We start from the raw sequence: 15,217 nt of genomic DNA, 5'->3' as shown, positions 1-15,217 counted from the left end.
CAATCAGGCCACATTCCACCAGAGCTACAGCCACCTCCACAGCCTTTTTAAGAGGAGTGGCAACAAAGGACATTTTAGAAGCTGCTACATGGAGCTCCGTGCATACATTTTCCAAACATTACAACCTGCCTTTATACTCCAGGTCCAGAGCAGGATTTGCCTCTGCAGTCCTGCAGGGCATTTTAGCTACACAATCTTTGTCTTAGTGCCTACCACCCCCAGGTTGACTATGGTATTCAACCCATATGTCAGGACTGCAGTTGCATCCTTGAAGGACATAGTACAGTTTTGTACCTACCATAAATGTAGATGTCCGATAGGTATGCAACTGCAGTCAGATTTTCCCTCCCACCTACCCCTCTGTGGTATACTTTTGGGTTTCTACCCCTCATTTTAGCTACCTGGGGTAATCTTTTATGGTGTATTTGTTTTTATGCTGTTGTACTTGTCTGGAATTTTTTCTCTTTCAAAATTTAGCTTTCCTTAGAGGGCACTTGGCATCTGGGGCAAGAAACACTGAAGAAGATGGCGTCGGCTGACGTTTTTATACCCCAGGCGCTCTGACGTCGGGGAAAGGGCGACATCAGCTGACGCCGGACCCAGACTTTGGAATCCAGCTGGAATTTTTTCTCTTTTTCAAAATTTAGCTTTCCTTAGAGGGCACTTGGCATCTGGGGCAAGAAACACTGAAGAAGATGGCGCCGGCTGACGCGCCCCAGGCGCCTGACGCCGGGAAAGGGGCGCTGACTGACCCAGACTTTGAATCCGGCTGATCAAGGGCTGCCTGAGGCAGGACAACCCATATGTCAGGACTGCAGTTGCATACCTATCGGACATCTACATTTATGGTAGGTACAAAACTGTACTTTTTTTTTGCTTAGGCCAGGAGTATGATCACAGTGCTTGCTCTGTCTGCTAGTCTTTCATTCCTAAAACCCTACCCAGCTGTCTGGCTGCGCTTGACCTCTACCTAGCAAACCCCTCAACATAAAAAATTAGCACTCAGGATGGATCCCATCTCGGGGGCCCCGACTGAACCTCTGTGAAAGAAGGCCAAGATTCCTAGGCCCTCTTCCATTGCTGCTGTGCTTTCGGACGCCCCACCAGCTACCAATTTAGGAGTTGAGGGATGTCAGACAGATCAGTCAACTTCTACTCTGACTTTTGAGGAAACCACTTCGCAGTTGATGACCAGCGCGTCCCCAGAGATAACCCAGACATCGTTTTCTGCCGAGGGGCAACCAGACACAACTGGGCCTCCGACTGGGATTCCTGCTCCCGACACTGCTACCCTTAGCCAAGCATCCGAGTCCAGGCCTACATCTAAGTCTACCCCAGTCAAAAAGAAACAAAACTAACATCTGGCTACACCTGCCTAAGGTCTACCTGACTGGCAGTCCTTCACCTCATCTTTGATGCAGGCCTTTATGGCCCTTAGGTTAGCAGCCTTTTCTCCAGCTACTCTTCCTCTCCTCAGTCCTAGGCCTGCCTCTGCCTCTTCTCTTTCACCACCTGCTTCACAAGACAGGGAAGAAGAGCAAGTGACCTATTCATCTTCAGATGAATCTATATTTTACACTTCCCAAGTAGCCTCTCCTCGAGTGTTATTCCCTAGATAAAGAATCCATTGAAGGGGACTCTCCTCCAGAGGAAATCACCTTTGGTGGAACCATAACCAAAATGAAGGGATACTTCAAATGGGATGCCTCACAAATGTCTGATACTCAAAAATGGTATTTTGAACTATTACCGGTGGAATCTCCCTCCCCTTCTGCCATTTCACCTGTCATTCCTGCCTATTTAGATGCCTTTTCCTCAGCATCAAAGACACCAGATTCTTAGCCACCTGCCTCTAAGAGGCCAGACTGCTTACAGGGTGCCTGATGACTAGAAATTTCTTGTCAAACCTCCCCTTGCAGATCCTACTGTGATTGCCATTTCACCAGATAAACAATCCAGACTCATTCCGTATGCTTCTCTTTTACCTATGGACAAAGACGGCAAGACAATGGATAGAAGTGGAAAGAAAGTTTAGACCTCTTCCACATTGGCCTTTATAGCCATCAGCTATCAAACCCATATGACCAAATATGCTTTGGACCTGGTCTCTCAAGCCGCTACTCTAGACTGCCCCACTAAATCTGAAAATCTTCCAAACTATCTCTGGCTGCCCAAGTAGCCAGACACTCCATTAGATGTAGTTATAATGCTGCAGAGGTCTCTGCACACACTGCAGCGTCTGCCACTGTACTCAGGAGATATTCCTGGCTTCGTCTGCAACACCTACCAGAAGACTTCAAGTCTAAAATCTTAGATTCCCCTCTGGACCCTAATTTCCTGTTTGGCAAACAAGTCAGCAGACCTATTCAAAAATCTGCAGGAAAAGAGTAAGGAATTGCAAGACATCAAGCATCTTCTGGTGTCCCCTATTCCTAAATATTACAGAAATTACCCAGCCAAAGCCACCTTTGTCAGACTAAACCCTGCCCCAGCTGGACCTACCTCTTCCAGACACAGAAGACATGCCAGAAGACGAACCCCTTCCAGGCCAGCTGTCTCTCAGCCTCCTCTAGACTGCCCTTTCAAGATAGAGGAGGCTCCAACAATACGTAACTGCCTTGCCCTCCTTCCCCTTTCCGCCTGCCTCTCCCGCTGCCTCCCCTTTTGGAAAACCATCACCACAGACAAATGGGTTCTATCTGTTGTTCAAAAGGGACACTTCCTCTCCTGGAAAGAAAGGCTACCCTTAAGGGGTGTCCCCTTCCCCCAGAAAATCAGAGACACCTCTTATCACAGGTTCTGACAGATCTGAACTTGGGCACCATAGAACCTGTCCCTTCAGGACAGGAAGGAAAGTGCTTCTATTCAAGACTATTTCTGGTCCCCAAATATGAGCCATGGAGAACGATTCTAGACCTTTCCTCCTTAAACCTATTCTTAAAAGTGCCCATCTTCCGAATGTTGTCAATACCAAATTTACTCTCTTCCATACCAGTCCAGGCTTTCATGGCCACACTCTACCTGAAAGAAGCCTATCTCCGCCCTCCCACAGAAAATTCTTATGTTTTTCTGGACCCTCCTCTCACTTTCAATTTACTGGATTGCCCTTTGGTTTGTCCACTGTCCCCAGTGTGTTAACAAAATGCCTGGCACCTACCATAGCCTATTGCAGAACACAAGGAATTTAGATTTATCCATATCTGGATGACATCCTGATCCTAGCAGACTGCAACAAAACCCTCTTAATCCATCTAGAGTTCACCATGTGCCTACTACAAAAGACTGAGGTTCACCCTCAACCTCCCAAAATCCTCCTTGACCCCAGAACAAGACAAAATATTTCTGGGTTGCATGATCAAAACTAACATAATAAAAGCCTTTCTTCCCCAGGACAAGGTCCGCTCCCTGATCTCCCAGTTCAAAGCCCTGCTACAGACCCAGTAAATAACTGCAAGGCAATTCCTAAGGACTCTGGGCCTAATGGCAGCCACCATCCCCATGCTACCATTAGCCAGAATGCACATGCAAAAGCTACAGTGGTATCTTAAAAAATGTTTGGTCACAGCACCAACATCCTCTAGAGCAAGAAATCACTCTCCTGCCCTGCCTACAGTCAGAAGTAAAATGGTGGATTCAGCAAGTTCAGCAGAATCTGAGCCTTCTGCTGCAGCAACCTCTCCCAAACAACTTCATGCATACAGATGCTTCAGACTTGGGATGAGGAGACACAATGGCAAGCTACAGGGTTCAAGCAAAGTGGCACCCTTCCTTAAAGAAGAAACACATGAGGGAAATGACAGCAGTGCTTCTGGCACTGAAAGCCTTCCTTCCACTCCTACAACCAGGTGTTCTCCAAATAACAGACACCACCACAGTTGTGGTATCTCAACAAGCAGAGAGGGACAAAAGCATACCACCCTTGCAGACTAACCTTATTACTAATATGGGACCTAACCTCACAACACTTGTCCCTGCAGGTGTCCTACATCCCCTCGCAGGACAGCAGACCTCAGCAGGACATCCTCTCCACATCAGGAATGGATGCTGGACAGGAATATTTTTCTAGATATTGTCCATCTGTGGGGCACACCTCAAGTAGACTTGTTTGCCTCCCCCCGGAACAGACAACTGCAGACCTTTTGCTCCAAGGCCTACTCCACAATAGCTTGGAGAGTAGACACATTCAGCATTTCTTGGAAGGGAAGCTTTCTATATGCCTTTCCTCCCTTCCCATTAATTCAAAAATCTGGAGACAAACCAAAAACCTTGTTTGTGATCCCCTACTGGCCAAGGCAGAACTGGTTCCCCCTACTTCTTAATCTAGCCACGAGCAGTCACCACAAGTTACCTCACAAGATGGACCTTCTGACACAACAAATGGGAACCCTCAGCCACCCACACTTGCTGATGTCACTGACACTCTGGGTGGTAAACTTCTAATTCCTTTCAGGCACCACTACTCGGAGGATGTGCTTTCAGTCCTGAGGGAGGCCAGGAAACCTACTACAAGAAAATCTTGCTTAGCTAAATGGGAGAGATTTTCAAAATAGAGTCTGGGGAAGGGCAGGGATCCATGCATTGCAGATCCTCTCCCTAGATGTCCTTCAAGGATGCATCTGCAGTCCTTACAAATGGGTTGTCCTGTCGTCAGGCAGCCCTTCGGTCGGCCGGATTCCAAAGTCTGGGTCTGGCCTCGGCTGATGTCGCACTTCACCCGACGTCATAGCTGCAGTTCTTCGGGTATAAAGGCATCAGCCGACGCCATTTTCCTCCGTCTTTCTTGCCGCGTGGCGCCCGAAGCAGAAGCTGTTCGCAAGTGCCGGTCGGTCAGAACCAGGGGCCCTTTTTCTCCTTATGAGGACTCTGATGCAGAAGAGTCCATTCCTTCTGCCTCTCCGCCTGAGGAATTTTCTTTTGGGGAAACCTTGCATGCTATGAGGGAACAATTTCAATGGCAGGGCCAGGATTTTTCAGACTCTAGGAAAAGGCTTAGAACCTTTTTGCATTTGCCACAGCATAGGCCTTTAGCCATTCCTCCAGTACTTACTGTTGTGGATGATGCATTTAATGATGCTTGTACTGCTCCTGATTCTCTTCCTCCGGCCCCTGCTAAGCCCGATGGGTACTACAGGGTTCCGGACACACATTATCATTTGTATAAGGCCCCTTTTGCAGATCCCGAAACTATCTCCCAGGGACCCAAGGCTGTAGCAGCTACCTCTGCCAAAAACCCCCTCCCCTCTGAAAGGGAATCTAGGCCCTTAGAGAGATGGGGTAAAAAAGTTTACACTTCTGCTACTCTTTCAGCTAGGGCCTTGAACTGTCAATTCCACATGATTCAGTATCAGGAATTTGTTAGACCAGTTAACTAAAAAACTGTCCTCGGATGAACCATTAGGCAAAAAATCTGTACAAGAAATGGTACATAACATTCAGCAGGTCAGTAATCATTCCTTAAAATGCGGCTATGATGCACTGGAGGCTTCCTTTAGATCAGCCATGACTGGCACAGTGATCAGAAGACATGCATGGTTAAAAGAGCAGTCCTTACCAGACCATGTTAAATCAAAGCTCCTAGATGCTCCAATGGATAAGCTCAATTTGTTTGGCTCCCCTGCACAGCAGGTGCTGAAGAAGGTGGAAGAGAAAGCAAAATATGTCCAGACAGTCAAGGATTTCTTGCAGGTCCAGCCTTCAAGGTTTAGCAGGAACTGGCCTTCCAAGAATTGGTCCTTTCCAGACACCTCCAGAGCTCCGAGAGGTAGGAATAGGCGCTCAAGAGGCAGGGGTCAATCCAGAGGTGCCTACAGGGGACGTCAGTGGCAGGCTAACAACCAGCGAGGTACAGCCACAGATCCAGCCACCACCACTTCCACAGGACAATCAGTGACTTGGCTCTGGCACCGCCTACCAGGGAACAACTAGAAGCACCCTTAGGCGGGAAGCTAGCCTTATTTTCAGTAAACTGGCATTACATCACAGGAGACAAATGGATTTTACAGACAATAGACCAAGGTTACAGGTTTCACTTCCATACTCTGCCAAGGAAGAGAGGAATGCCAAACCTACCTCCAAATCAGAAGACAGAAGCTCTAGAACAAATAACTCACTTACTAAGGATGAGAGCTGTAGAAAGGGTGCCATCTATGGAACAAGGGCAAGGATTTTACTCCAGACTCTTCCTGGTACCAAGAAAAGAAAACCAATGGAGTCCTATCCCTTTGGATATTTCTACCCCTGCACGTGGAGCTGCTAGGCCACCTGCATCCATGTCGATTAAGGCCTTTGCCAGGGCTAAAGCAGCAAAAACTACCAAAACTGTGCCTGCTAAGACCCCCTCTCACAGGCCTAGCTCTAGTTCACAAATGCTTAGTCTAGCAGAGGATCTCATTTCTTTGATCCGGGGATCCCAACCACATCCAGACAGGGCCTCTCACCCACCTCCAGAGAAGAGGACTAGAGTAGAGCCCCCTGAGCCTTCAGATGACTCCTCTGATGAATCAGATAATTCAAAAAGACTTCTAAAAAGCTAAGTACCCCGTTGGGGAGTCTTTCTTGCCTCAGCCGATGTCAGAAAAAGTGAATAACTGTTTAACTTGTGGGAAACAAATACCTCATAAAGATTTCCACTCTTACTGCTTACCTTGCTTAGGCCCAGACCACCTAACGTGAGCAGCTTGTCTAGCCTGTGCTTTCTTTCAACCGACGGACGCTTAGACGCCGGTCGAATTTGCTGAAGAGTTTTTCGCCCGCTTTTGCTTACATTATGCCGCCGGATCCTCAGACTCATAAATTTCTAAAAGCTTAGAAAAGGACCGACACTGCGGTCCGCTGTTTGGCTTGAAACATGGTTAAGCCAACCGCGAGTGTCTCTGTTTCGGCTGAAACAGAGTCCACGGTTCTTCCTTTAGCCGAAAGCTTGCCTCCTACCGAGGCCTCATCCAGCTTGGCTGAATCTGCTACTGAAATCCCACCCGCTCTTGCAGGTTCACAGGATTTATCTGACATAGCTAACATCCTGGAATACTTGGCAGAGCTCTTCCACAATGGCCTGTCCTATTCTTCCATTAAGATTCATGCATCAGCTATTTCAGCAGAATACAACTTGGATCCTCCAGTCTTCTCACATCCTCTGCTCAGGCAGTTTCTGAGAGGAATTAAAAATGTAAAACCACCTAGGAAGCCACCATTGCCAGCATGGGACTTGAACTTTGTGCTAGAAAAGTTGACACTCCCTCCTTTCGAGCCAGCAGCAACAGCAGAATTACAGTACTTATCATGGAAAACTGCTTTCCTGCTTGCAATCACTTCAGCAAGAAGGGTATCTGAACTACAGGCATTAATGGCAGTACAGCCCTTCCTGATCTTCCATCAAGATAGTGTCCATGAGAACTAATCCTACTTCTATGCCAAAGGTGGTCTCCAGGGTATCTTTAAACCAAGCTATCCACCTACCTACATTCTTCCCCAACCCACAGAACAGGGGAGAAAGACTGTTGCATACCTTGGATGTACATAGACAATTACGTTACTACCTGGACAGGACCAAGAGCAATAGGAAAACTGACCAGCTACTGGTAGCATATGCAACAGGAATGGAAGGAAAAGCAATTTCAAAACAGACAATCTCTAAGTGGATAGGAAATTGCATTAGATTTTGTTACTCCTACCATGGGAAGAAAACTCCAGAAAACATCAGGCCTCACTCTACAAGGGCTACAGCCACTACCACAGCTTTTGTACGAGGAGTGGCTACCAAAGACATTTTAGAGGCTGCTACTTGAGCTCCGTGCATACATTTGCCAAGCATTATAATTTACCCTTATACTCCAGATCGAGCAGGTTTTGCCACTGCTGTTTTGCAAGGGATCTTAACTACACCATAATCTTATTTCTCCTCCTCCCCCAGTTTGGCTATGGTATTCTACCAATTTGTAAGGACTGCAGATGCATCCTTGAAGGACATAGTACAGTTTTGTACCTACCATAAATGTAGATGTCCGATAGGCATGCATCTGCAGTCAGGATTACCCGCCCTCCTTCCCCTCTGTGGTACTCCTAGGGTATTTGCCCATCTTGTAGCTAGCTGGGGGAATCTATTATGGTGTATTTGTTTGTATATATGTACATACATGCTTATTTTTTGTTTGCTCTCTACTATTTGGAACCATTTGCATTTATCCAAATTTAGCCTTCCTAGAGGGCATCTGGGGCAAGAAACACTGCGGAAAATGGCGTCGGCTGATGCCTTTATACCCAAAGAACTGCAGCTATGACGTCGGGTGAAGTGCGACATCAGCCGAGGCCAGACCCAGACTTTGGAATGCCGATCAAGGGCTGCCTGACGACAGGACAACCCATTTGTAAGGACTGCAGATGCATGCCTATCGGACATCTACATTTATGGTACAAAACAGTGTCAAACTGTCCACCTGAACATTTAAACACATCAATCACTGATGCTGTCCAAAATATCTGTTACACGACAACCATTTCATTGATGCCAGGTATCAAATGTGCCGTCACCCAACCCACCTGCCAGGGCCACGTTGAGCATAACAGTTGAAGGAATGTACACAATATGCTTAGCTAGGCAAATTAGGTTAGAGATAGATGAATTGATGTGGCAGGTAAACTAGAGCACATTTATTACCTGGCATCAATGACAACCTATCAATAAAATGTGTATTAAAATGGTTATCGACAACAGATAACACATATAGGAAGGTCTCTACATTTGATATGAAATGGACCTAACATCAATTATTCCCAACAGAATGCACTAATGTAAAATTGTATTATTTTATGATTATTGTATAGGAATTCTATGGCAAAACTAATCAGTATTTTAATGTTTAAATGTGGAAATACGTTCAAATTGTGGAAATATTTTGGTAACAATTTAAAAATATACACAAATATTTTTAGTTTATTATTCACTGTTTTTATAACATTTTTAACACATCACATAAGTATGTGATTAAATAACCCAGTAATTATAGAGTTTAACATCTGTGTAAAATATTTTGATGAATGGAGTTACTTGCAACAAAGTATCACTTGTTGTTCCGCTGTAATGCCTATAGAGGCACTTTACCTTTATTCAAGGTTTATGTTTGCAATGGATTATACTACTTTTAAGGTAACCTTAGTTACAAATTAATTAATTGCACTTTATTTCAATTGGTTCTATATACATATGTCATTTCCTGTTCTGCTGTTTGTCTGAGGAAGGCTAAATATTTGATTTAGCCGAAAGCGCTAACATTAATTTGGAGTCATTAAACGTCTGTTTATTTTATTTTACGAAGTAGTCTCTCATAGTGTTCTTGTTCGTTGCTACGCTCTTTTGGTTCAACAGTTTTTTCATTTGTGGTTAGGTACAAAACTGTACTTTCTTGCCTGTGTGTATCAACTAGTAAAGGGAGGACTCTTACTTCAGTGAAAGTCTACATTTCAGCGATCTCAGCCTGCTTGCCACTGGACCCTCCCCTACTAAATAGGCTCGATGTGAAGCTATTCCTAAAAGGGGTCTTACACATCAGACCACCAAGAAAACCCATCCCACCATCTTGGGACCTGAACTTCATCCTGGAGAAACTAACCCGGTCTTTATTTGAACCTGCTAGTATGGCTACTCTGCAAATGTGTACATGGAAGACAGTCCTGCTAGTGGCCATAATTTCAGCCAGAAGGGCATCTAAATTACAGGCCCTAATGGCCTGCCCTCCATACACTGCCTTCCACAAGGACAGGGTAACACTAAGAACTATTCCTTCCTTTATGCCGAAGGTGGTCAATGATATGTCCTTAAACCAGTCTGTTCATCTACCCACCTTCTACCCCTCTCCTACCAATGAAAGTGAGAGAATACACCACTCCCTGGATGTACACAGACTGCTAAGATTTTACCTACACAAAACAAAATCCATAAGAAAATCCAATCAGCTCTTTGTTTCCTTCCACCCCAGGCAGTCTCAAAACAAACCATTGCACGTTAGATTAGAAAAGCTCTTTGCATATGTTCACACCATGGCAAAAAAACTCCCACAGGGAGTTAAAGCTCACTCCACCAGGGCAGTGGCAGCCTCCAAAGCCTTCTTAAAAGGCCTGGACACTGATTCCATACTAGAAGCAACCACATGGTCCACCATTCACACTTTCAAACACTACAAGTTAGACAATGTCTCCAGAGCACATGCAGGATTTGCCAGAGCAATCCTGCAAGGCTTTGTGGAATCAGCCTCTTCTACCTCCTTCCTTCTTTCCAGCTAAGCAGTGGTATTCTCCCACACCAAGAATACTGAAACATAGGAGTAGAAGGACATAGAATAGTTGTGTAAAATCTTACCATAGCCATAGATGTCATCCTCTTCCATGTTGCAGTATTCCTTCCCACCCACCTAAACTCCCTTATCCTTTCTCTCGCTCATTGCTGATCTGTTAGGTCGCTTGGGGGTCGTACCCTACCCTGTGACCAATTTAACCACATAATGGCTCCTTGACCCTATGACTGGCATCACTGGCTACTCCACTCCAGCTGGGCTTTCAAGTTCTGAGGTCTGTACATGCAGATGTCACACTTAAGGTCGCTGGTTTATGGCCCTATGTGTGAAGTCCCACGCAACTACAACAGCCAAGCTGAAGCTTTTGTATAGGAGCCGACGTATGGGTCACCTGCGGCAGAAAATCCCACACCAAGAATACTGCAACATGGAAGAGAAGGACATCTATGGTTATGGTAAGATTTTACACAACTATTCTTTACCTCACAAGGTGGACCTACTCGCACAAGATAAGGGGTTTCTTATCCATCTTCACTTGTCCACTGTTTAGCTAACATTGTGGGTGATAGGGTTTTGATCCCTTTTAGGCACCTTTTTTTTCTGAGGAAGGTCTTGAGGTTGTGCCAGTGGCCAGGAAATCCAAATGGAAGAGATTTTCTGTTTGGTGTCCTACTTATAACCAGGATCCACTTTCTGTGGAGATACCTCTGGTTCTCATTTGTGTGAATTGCTCCATGCTGGGTTGTCATCATCTTTTTTTAAAGCTCATCTTACAGCTGTTTCTGCTAGTCTGCCATCAACTCCTCTGGCCTCTAGGTTTGAGGTCAGTCAGTTTCTTAAAGGTGTCCTTCATAGCAGACTTCCCAGGAAGCCTATTCCACCTTCCTTGGATCTTAATTTTGTTTCTGAAAAATTGACTCAGGCTCTTTTTGGGCATGCAGCTTTCAGCTTCCCTATAGTATTGTACATGGAAGAATGTTGTTCATTTGGCCTTTCCTTCAGCTAAGAGTGTGTCTAAACTCCAAGCTCTTATGGCTGTACTTCCTTTTTTTGGATTTTCATAGGGACAGGGTGTCTCTCTGTACTAATCCTTTTATGCTCAAGGTGGTTAATGAATTGTCTATTAATTTGCCCTCATTTTTTTCCTTCCAACAGTCTACTAGTGAGAGAGTTTTTCACACCTTGGATATGCATAGGCAGCTCAGGTAATTATTTAGATAAGACTAAGGCCATTTGCAAGTCTGAGCAATGTTTTCTTTTTATCCCAGATCTCTAGGTTTGGCTGTTACTAAGCAAACTATTCCTTCCTGGACCTGTAAGGCCATTTCTTTTTGCTACCCCTTTCATGGGCAAAGCCTTTGACTCCTTAAAGGCTCATTATACCTGTGATGCTTTTTATCAAAGAATTGGATACCAGTTCCATTGTTGCTTGGACCTCTGTCCATACCTTTACTAAGCATTACAAATCAGATGTTTCCAGAGCACAAGCTAGCTTTGCCAGAGCTATCTTGGCATGGGTTTGAGGGGTCCATTGATATTAAAGAAAATGGTACAGTTGTGTAAAAGCAGATGCCCTTCTCTTTGCTGTTGCAGTATTTATTCTCTTCCCTCATCTCATTGTGCTCTACTTTTTTCCCCTTCTGGATGCACATGTGCCTCCTACCTCTTAGAATTGTTGCTCCTCCTGGGGCTGTTCAGTTCTGAGGTATGTACGTCTGTACATCGCCTTTGTGCCCTTCGCCTTGAGAGTGGATGACGTACAACATCTGTAAATCCTAAAGTTTTGGTATACTGGCCAGATATTGGGCTACCTGTAGAAGGGAATCCCTTTTGTGAAGAATAGTGCAGTAGTGAAGAGAAAGCCATGTACTGTTGTAAGATTTTACACAACCGTACTTTATCCACTTAACCTTCCTGCCTGCTAACAGCTCCACTGGGGGAACTATAGAGTGTAGAAGGCAGGAGAACTAGGAGCAGATGCCTAACAGGTAAGTGGGACAAGGTTTCTAGCCAAGGACTAGTATTAGTCAATGGAGACCGAGGACTGTAGCCCAGCAGGGAGTTCTTGCATAATGGATACAGACTGTTGGGTAGGATATAGCAAAGTTCTCCTTATCCGCAGGTTGACAAACTATCGTAATGCTGTAATCTCTTCACTCACTGCCCAGTTCCTTACGCACAATTTCCCCATTTGAAGGGCTCTTGCCTTTGAGGGCGAGGGAGTCACTGTTGCTGGATATGTCTGAGCAGAAGATTATAAGAGCTTGAGAAAATAGCTGACAGAAAATGGCTATGGCAGGAAAGAAAAAAAAATATTTGGTACTTGGATAGATGTCTTCTAATTGCCAGAGAATCTACACAGTATTTCAATAATTAACGTGTTGTAATGATGTAAAATATTGCATCTGTTTACAGTTCTGGAATGCACAAGTAACAGTGAGAGAACGAGGTGTAAGTTGCTGTTAAGCAAAGTAATATTTTTTCTGTATGTCTGCATCTTGCCTGTGTTTGGACATTACAACTACATTTTGCTGTTTTTGTTGGTTCACTGTTAATGTTCATAGTATTTCCCAGTTTCTTCACCTGTTTAGGTACATCTAAAATGTTTTTGTATATTTTTATGTTGAACTTTTACAACTAGCTTGATTTTCCCTTCCTCTTTTATGCAGGAACCTGTAAAGCCTGAAGAGGGCAGAGACATGGCTAACAGAATTGGTGCATTTGGTTACATGGAATGTTCAGCAAAGACTAAAGACGGTGTGAGAGAAGTTTTTGAAATGGCAACTAGGGCAGCTTTGCAAGCCAGACGGGGCAAGAAAAAATCTGCTTGTCTTCTTTTGTAAGATGCAAAAGTACAAGCCAAGTTTGTCCTCCCAACAGCTCTTCTGTTCTGCAGACAGTTGCTCCCTCTAAAATGTTTATTAATCCTAGAGCAATAGTTTAATTACTGGCGTCTTCATTTATCTGTAATAAGAGTCTTGCTTACCAGTATTTAAAAGCCATTCATGGTTTTTCTAACTCCTTTGTACCTTTATTTCTGCTGTAGTGCCGTGGGTTTATTGTATCTTGTGTATACATTAACTCTGACATTCCCTTAATCTTTGATCTTTGTACTCCTATAGCATTTGAAAAATTGTCTACACAGAGTAGAATTCTGTTAAGCAGTGTTGAAAACAAAAACACCTCTGTCTGCTACCAGTGAGACATGTCTACAGTCTACATTTTGTATAATTGAAGTTCCTAATACTAATAACTTGTAGTATCTATATAATTTTTAAAAAATGTATTTGAAATAAAATAACCGGGAATCCTGAACATTGTTTTGTATAACGGAAGACCTACTCGTTTTCTGTAATAAATGTTGCTTTGTCTGACATCTTTTAACTTAAAAGTACTGAAATGTTTTAATTTTTTTCTTGGATACGTGTAGTCAGGCTGGTCATATATACACGAATACCTAATCTTGCAGTGTTGGACTAACTTCTGTACTGCAGCAAAAACTAGAGTTTCTCAGTCTTTTAACATTTTCAGTGAACACTGACACTAGTTAACCACTTTTACACTAAGTAATAACTTACCAATAGTTTTAAGAAACTGGGAGATGAGCTAGTTCAGCATTCCCACTGCAGCAGTAGCCCTTAGACTATATGGGGTGTTTTCTGCCTTGGAAACAACTGTCTGCCTTCAAAGATATTTGGCTCCTTTAACTCTGCTGATTTTCCTCTTTGGGATTAACCAATTCGTAGTCAAAGTTGAGCTTTCTTTAGTACTTTCTTGCCATCTCAAGAAGAGGCATCTTGTTGAGCTTCACCGGAGTAGCAATCTGTTAAGAGCTTTGTTTCTGTCAGATAAGTCTGTTGAGGGAACGCTTCTCACAAACTTATTGACCTTAAATAGTATTTCTTTTTTTTTTTGGCTAAAGTAGTATTTCCCCATTCCGAAACCCATTCTTTTTTCACAATATCGGATCTAGCGTAGAGTGCTTATTAAGGTGTCTGGGACTGATTTTGTGAAAAACTGTGTACTCTAAACTTTGGATTTTCTAGCACAGAAAACTTTATGGAAGAACAAGTGGGAAATTGTATGTTGGCTCACTTGGTGACAACCTGCCATTTTGATTCCTCAGTGTGCACAAGTGAGTGAAAAGTACTGACAGGAAATACTGTTTTTACTATTTATAACTTAAGGTACATGGGAAAGTGTTGCGGGTGTAAGTGTGCTGCTTTTGAACACACTGTGACAATTTATTTTCTGACCTGCTACACTTCCTGCTTTTGGTGCCTCTTCCATGGTTACAGCATGGATACTCACTGCAGTCCGTCTGGCTGTTCTCCTACAATACCTAGAAAAAATACTTATCAAGGAGTTCTTGTCACTGCTGCAGACTACCCCTTCAGCCAAGTGGGTAAACCTATACTTCCATTGATTTGTTCCTCAGACACTTACCTCTTTGGCTTCCTCTGTTGTCCTTTTGGCCAGCATGAAACAGAGGTCAGCCACAACCTCTTCAGCTGTTCCAGTGTCTAAGTGCATGGAAGAACCACCATCTCTGGGAGATTCTTCTCAGGGTAATAGGGGAAAAAAGACCATAGACCAGGCAGATGTCCCCCCTGAAGTGGTCCTTTTCTGGAACTTCCATTAATATGAAAAAAGTTAAAAGTTGTTCTTGTGGAAGTTATAACTGTTAAAAATGAGTTCCTTACCTTGACTAAGCAGGCATTAAATTCTGATAAGCAGAAGCCGTTAAAAGTGGGCATTCCCTGTAAAGTTATTCCCTAGTAAAACTGGGTCTTACGATTCTGGGTTGATAAGTGATGGGGCTTCTGCAGTCCCAAACGCAACTGTCTAATTGTGAAGAAAATTTTAATTCTTATTCTCCTGTGGAGGAATTTTCCTTTAACCAGACCATTGCCGGGATGACTGGGGTATTT

At 44.0% G+C, this 15,217-nt stretch overlaps 2 protein-coding genes across 3 annotated transcripts in view; one reads left to right on the top strand and one right to left on the bottom strand.

Annotated features, from left to right (window-relative positions):
* LOC122806745 (transforming protein RhoA-like) overlaps positions 1-13,677 on the top strand; it is a gene marked incomplete in the record, with an annotated part of 51,267 nt that extends 37,590 nt beyond the window's left edge. The window contains 1 exon segment of the mRNA XM_044077420.1: positions 12,953-13,677. Within this exon segment, the coding sequence (XP_043933355.1) occupies positions 12,953-13,129 (177 nt within the window).
* Positions 1-15,217, bottom strand: part of LOC122806743 (ATR interacting protein) — a 1,230,392-nt gene that overhangs the window by 970,495 nt on the left and 244,680 nt on the right. The window lies entirely within an intron of this gene.

The sequence above is a fragment of the Protopterus annectens genome, chromosome 7.part0, assembly GCF_019279795.1.
Source record: "Protopterus annectens isolate FY-2018-M chromosome 7.part0, PAN1.0, whole genome shotgun sequence".
NCBI classification, from domain to species: domain Eukaryota; kingdom Metazoa; phylum Chordata; order Ceratodontiformes; family Protopteridae; genus Protopterus; species Protopterus annectens.
Note: the sequence above shows the minus strand (reverse complement) of the source record. Positions and strands in the feature narration are given on the sequence as shown.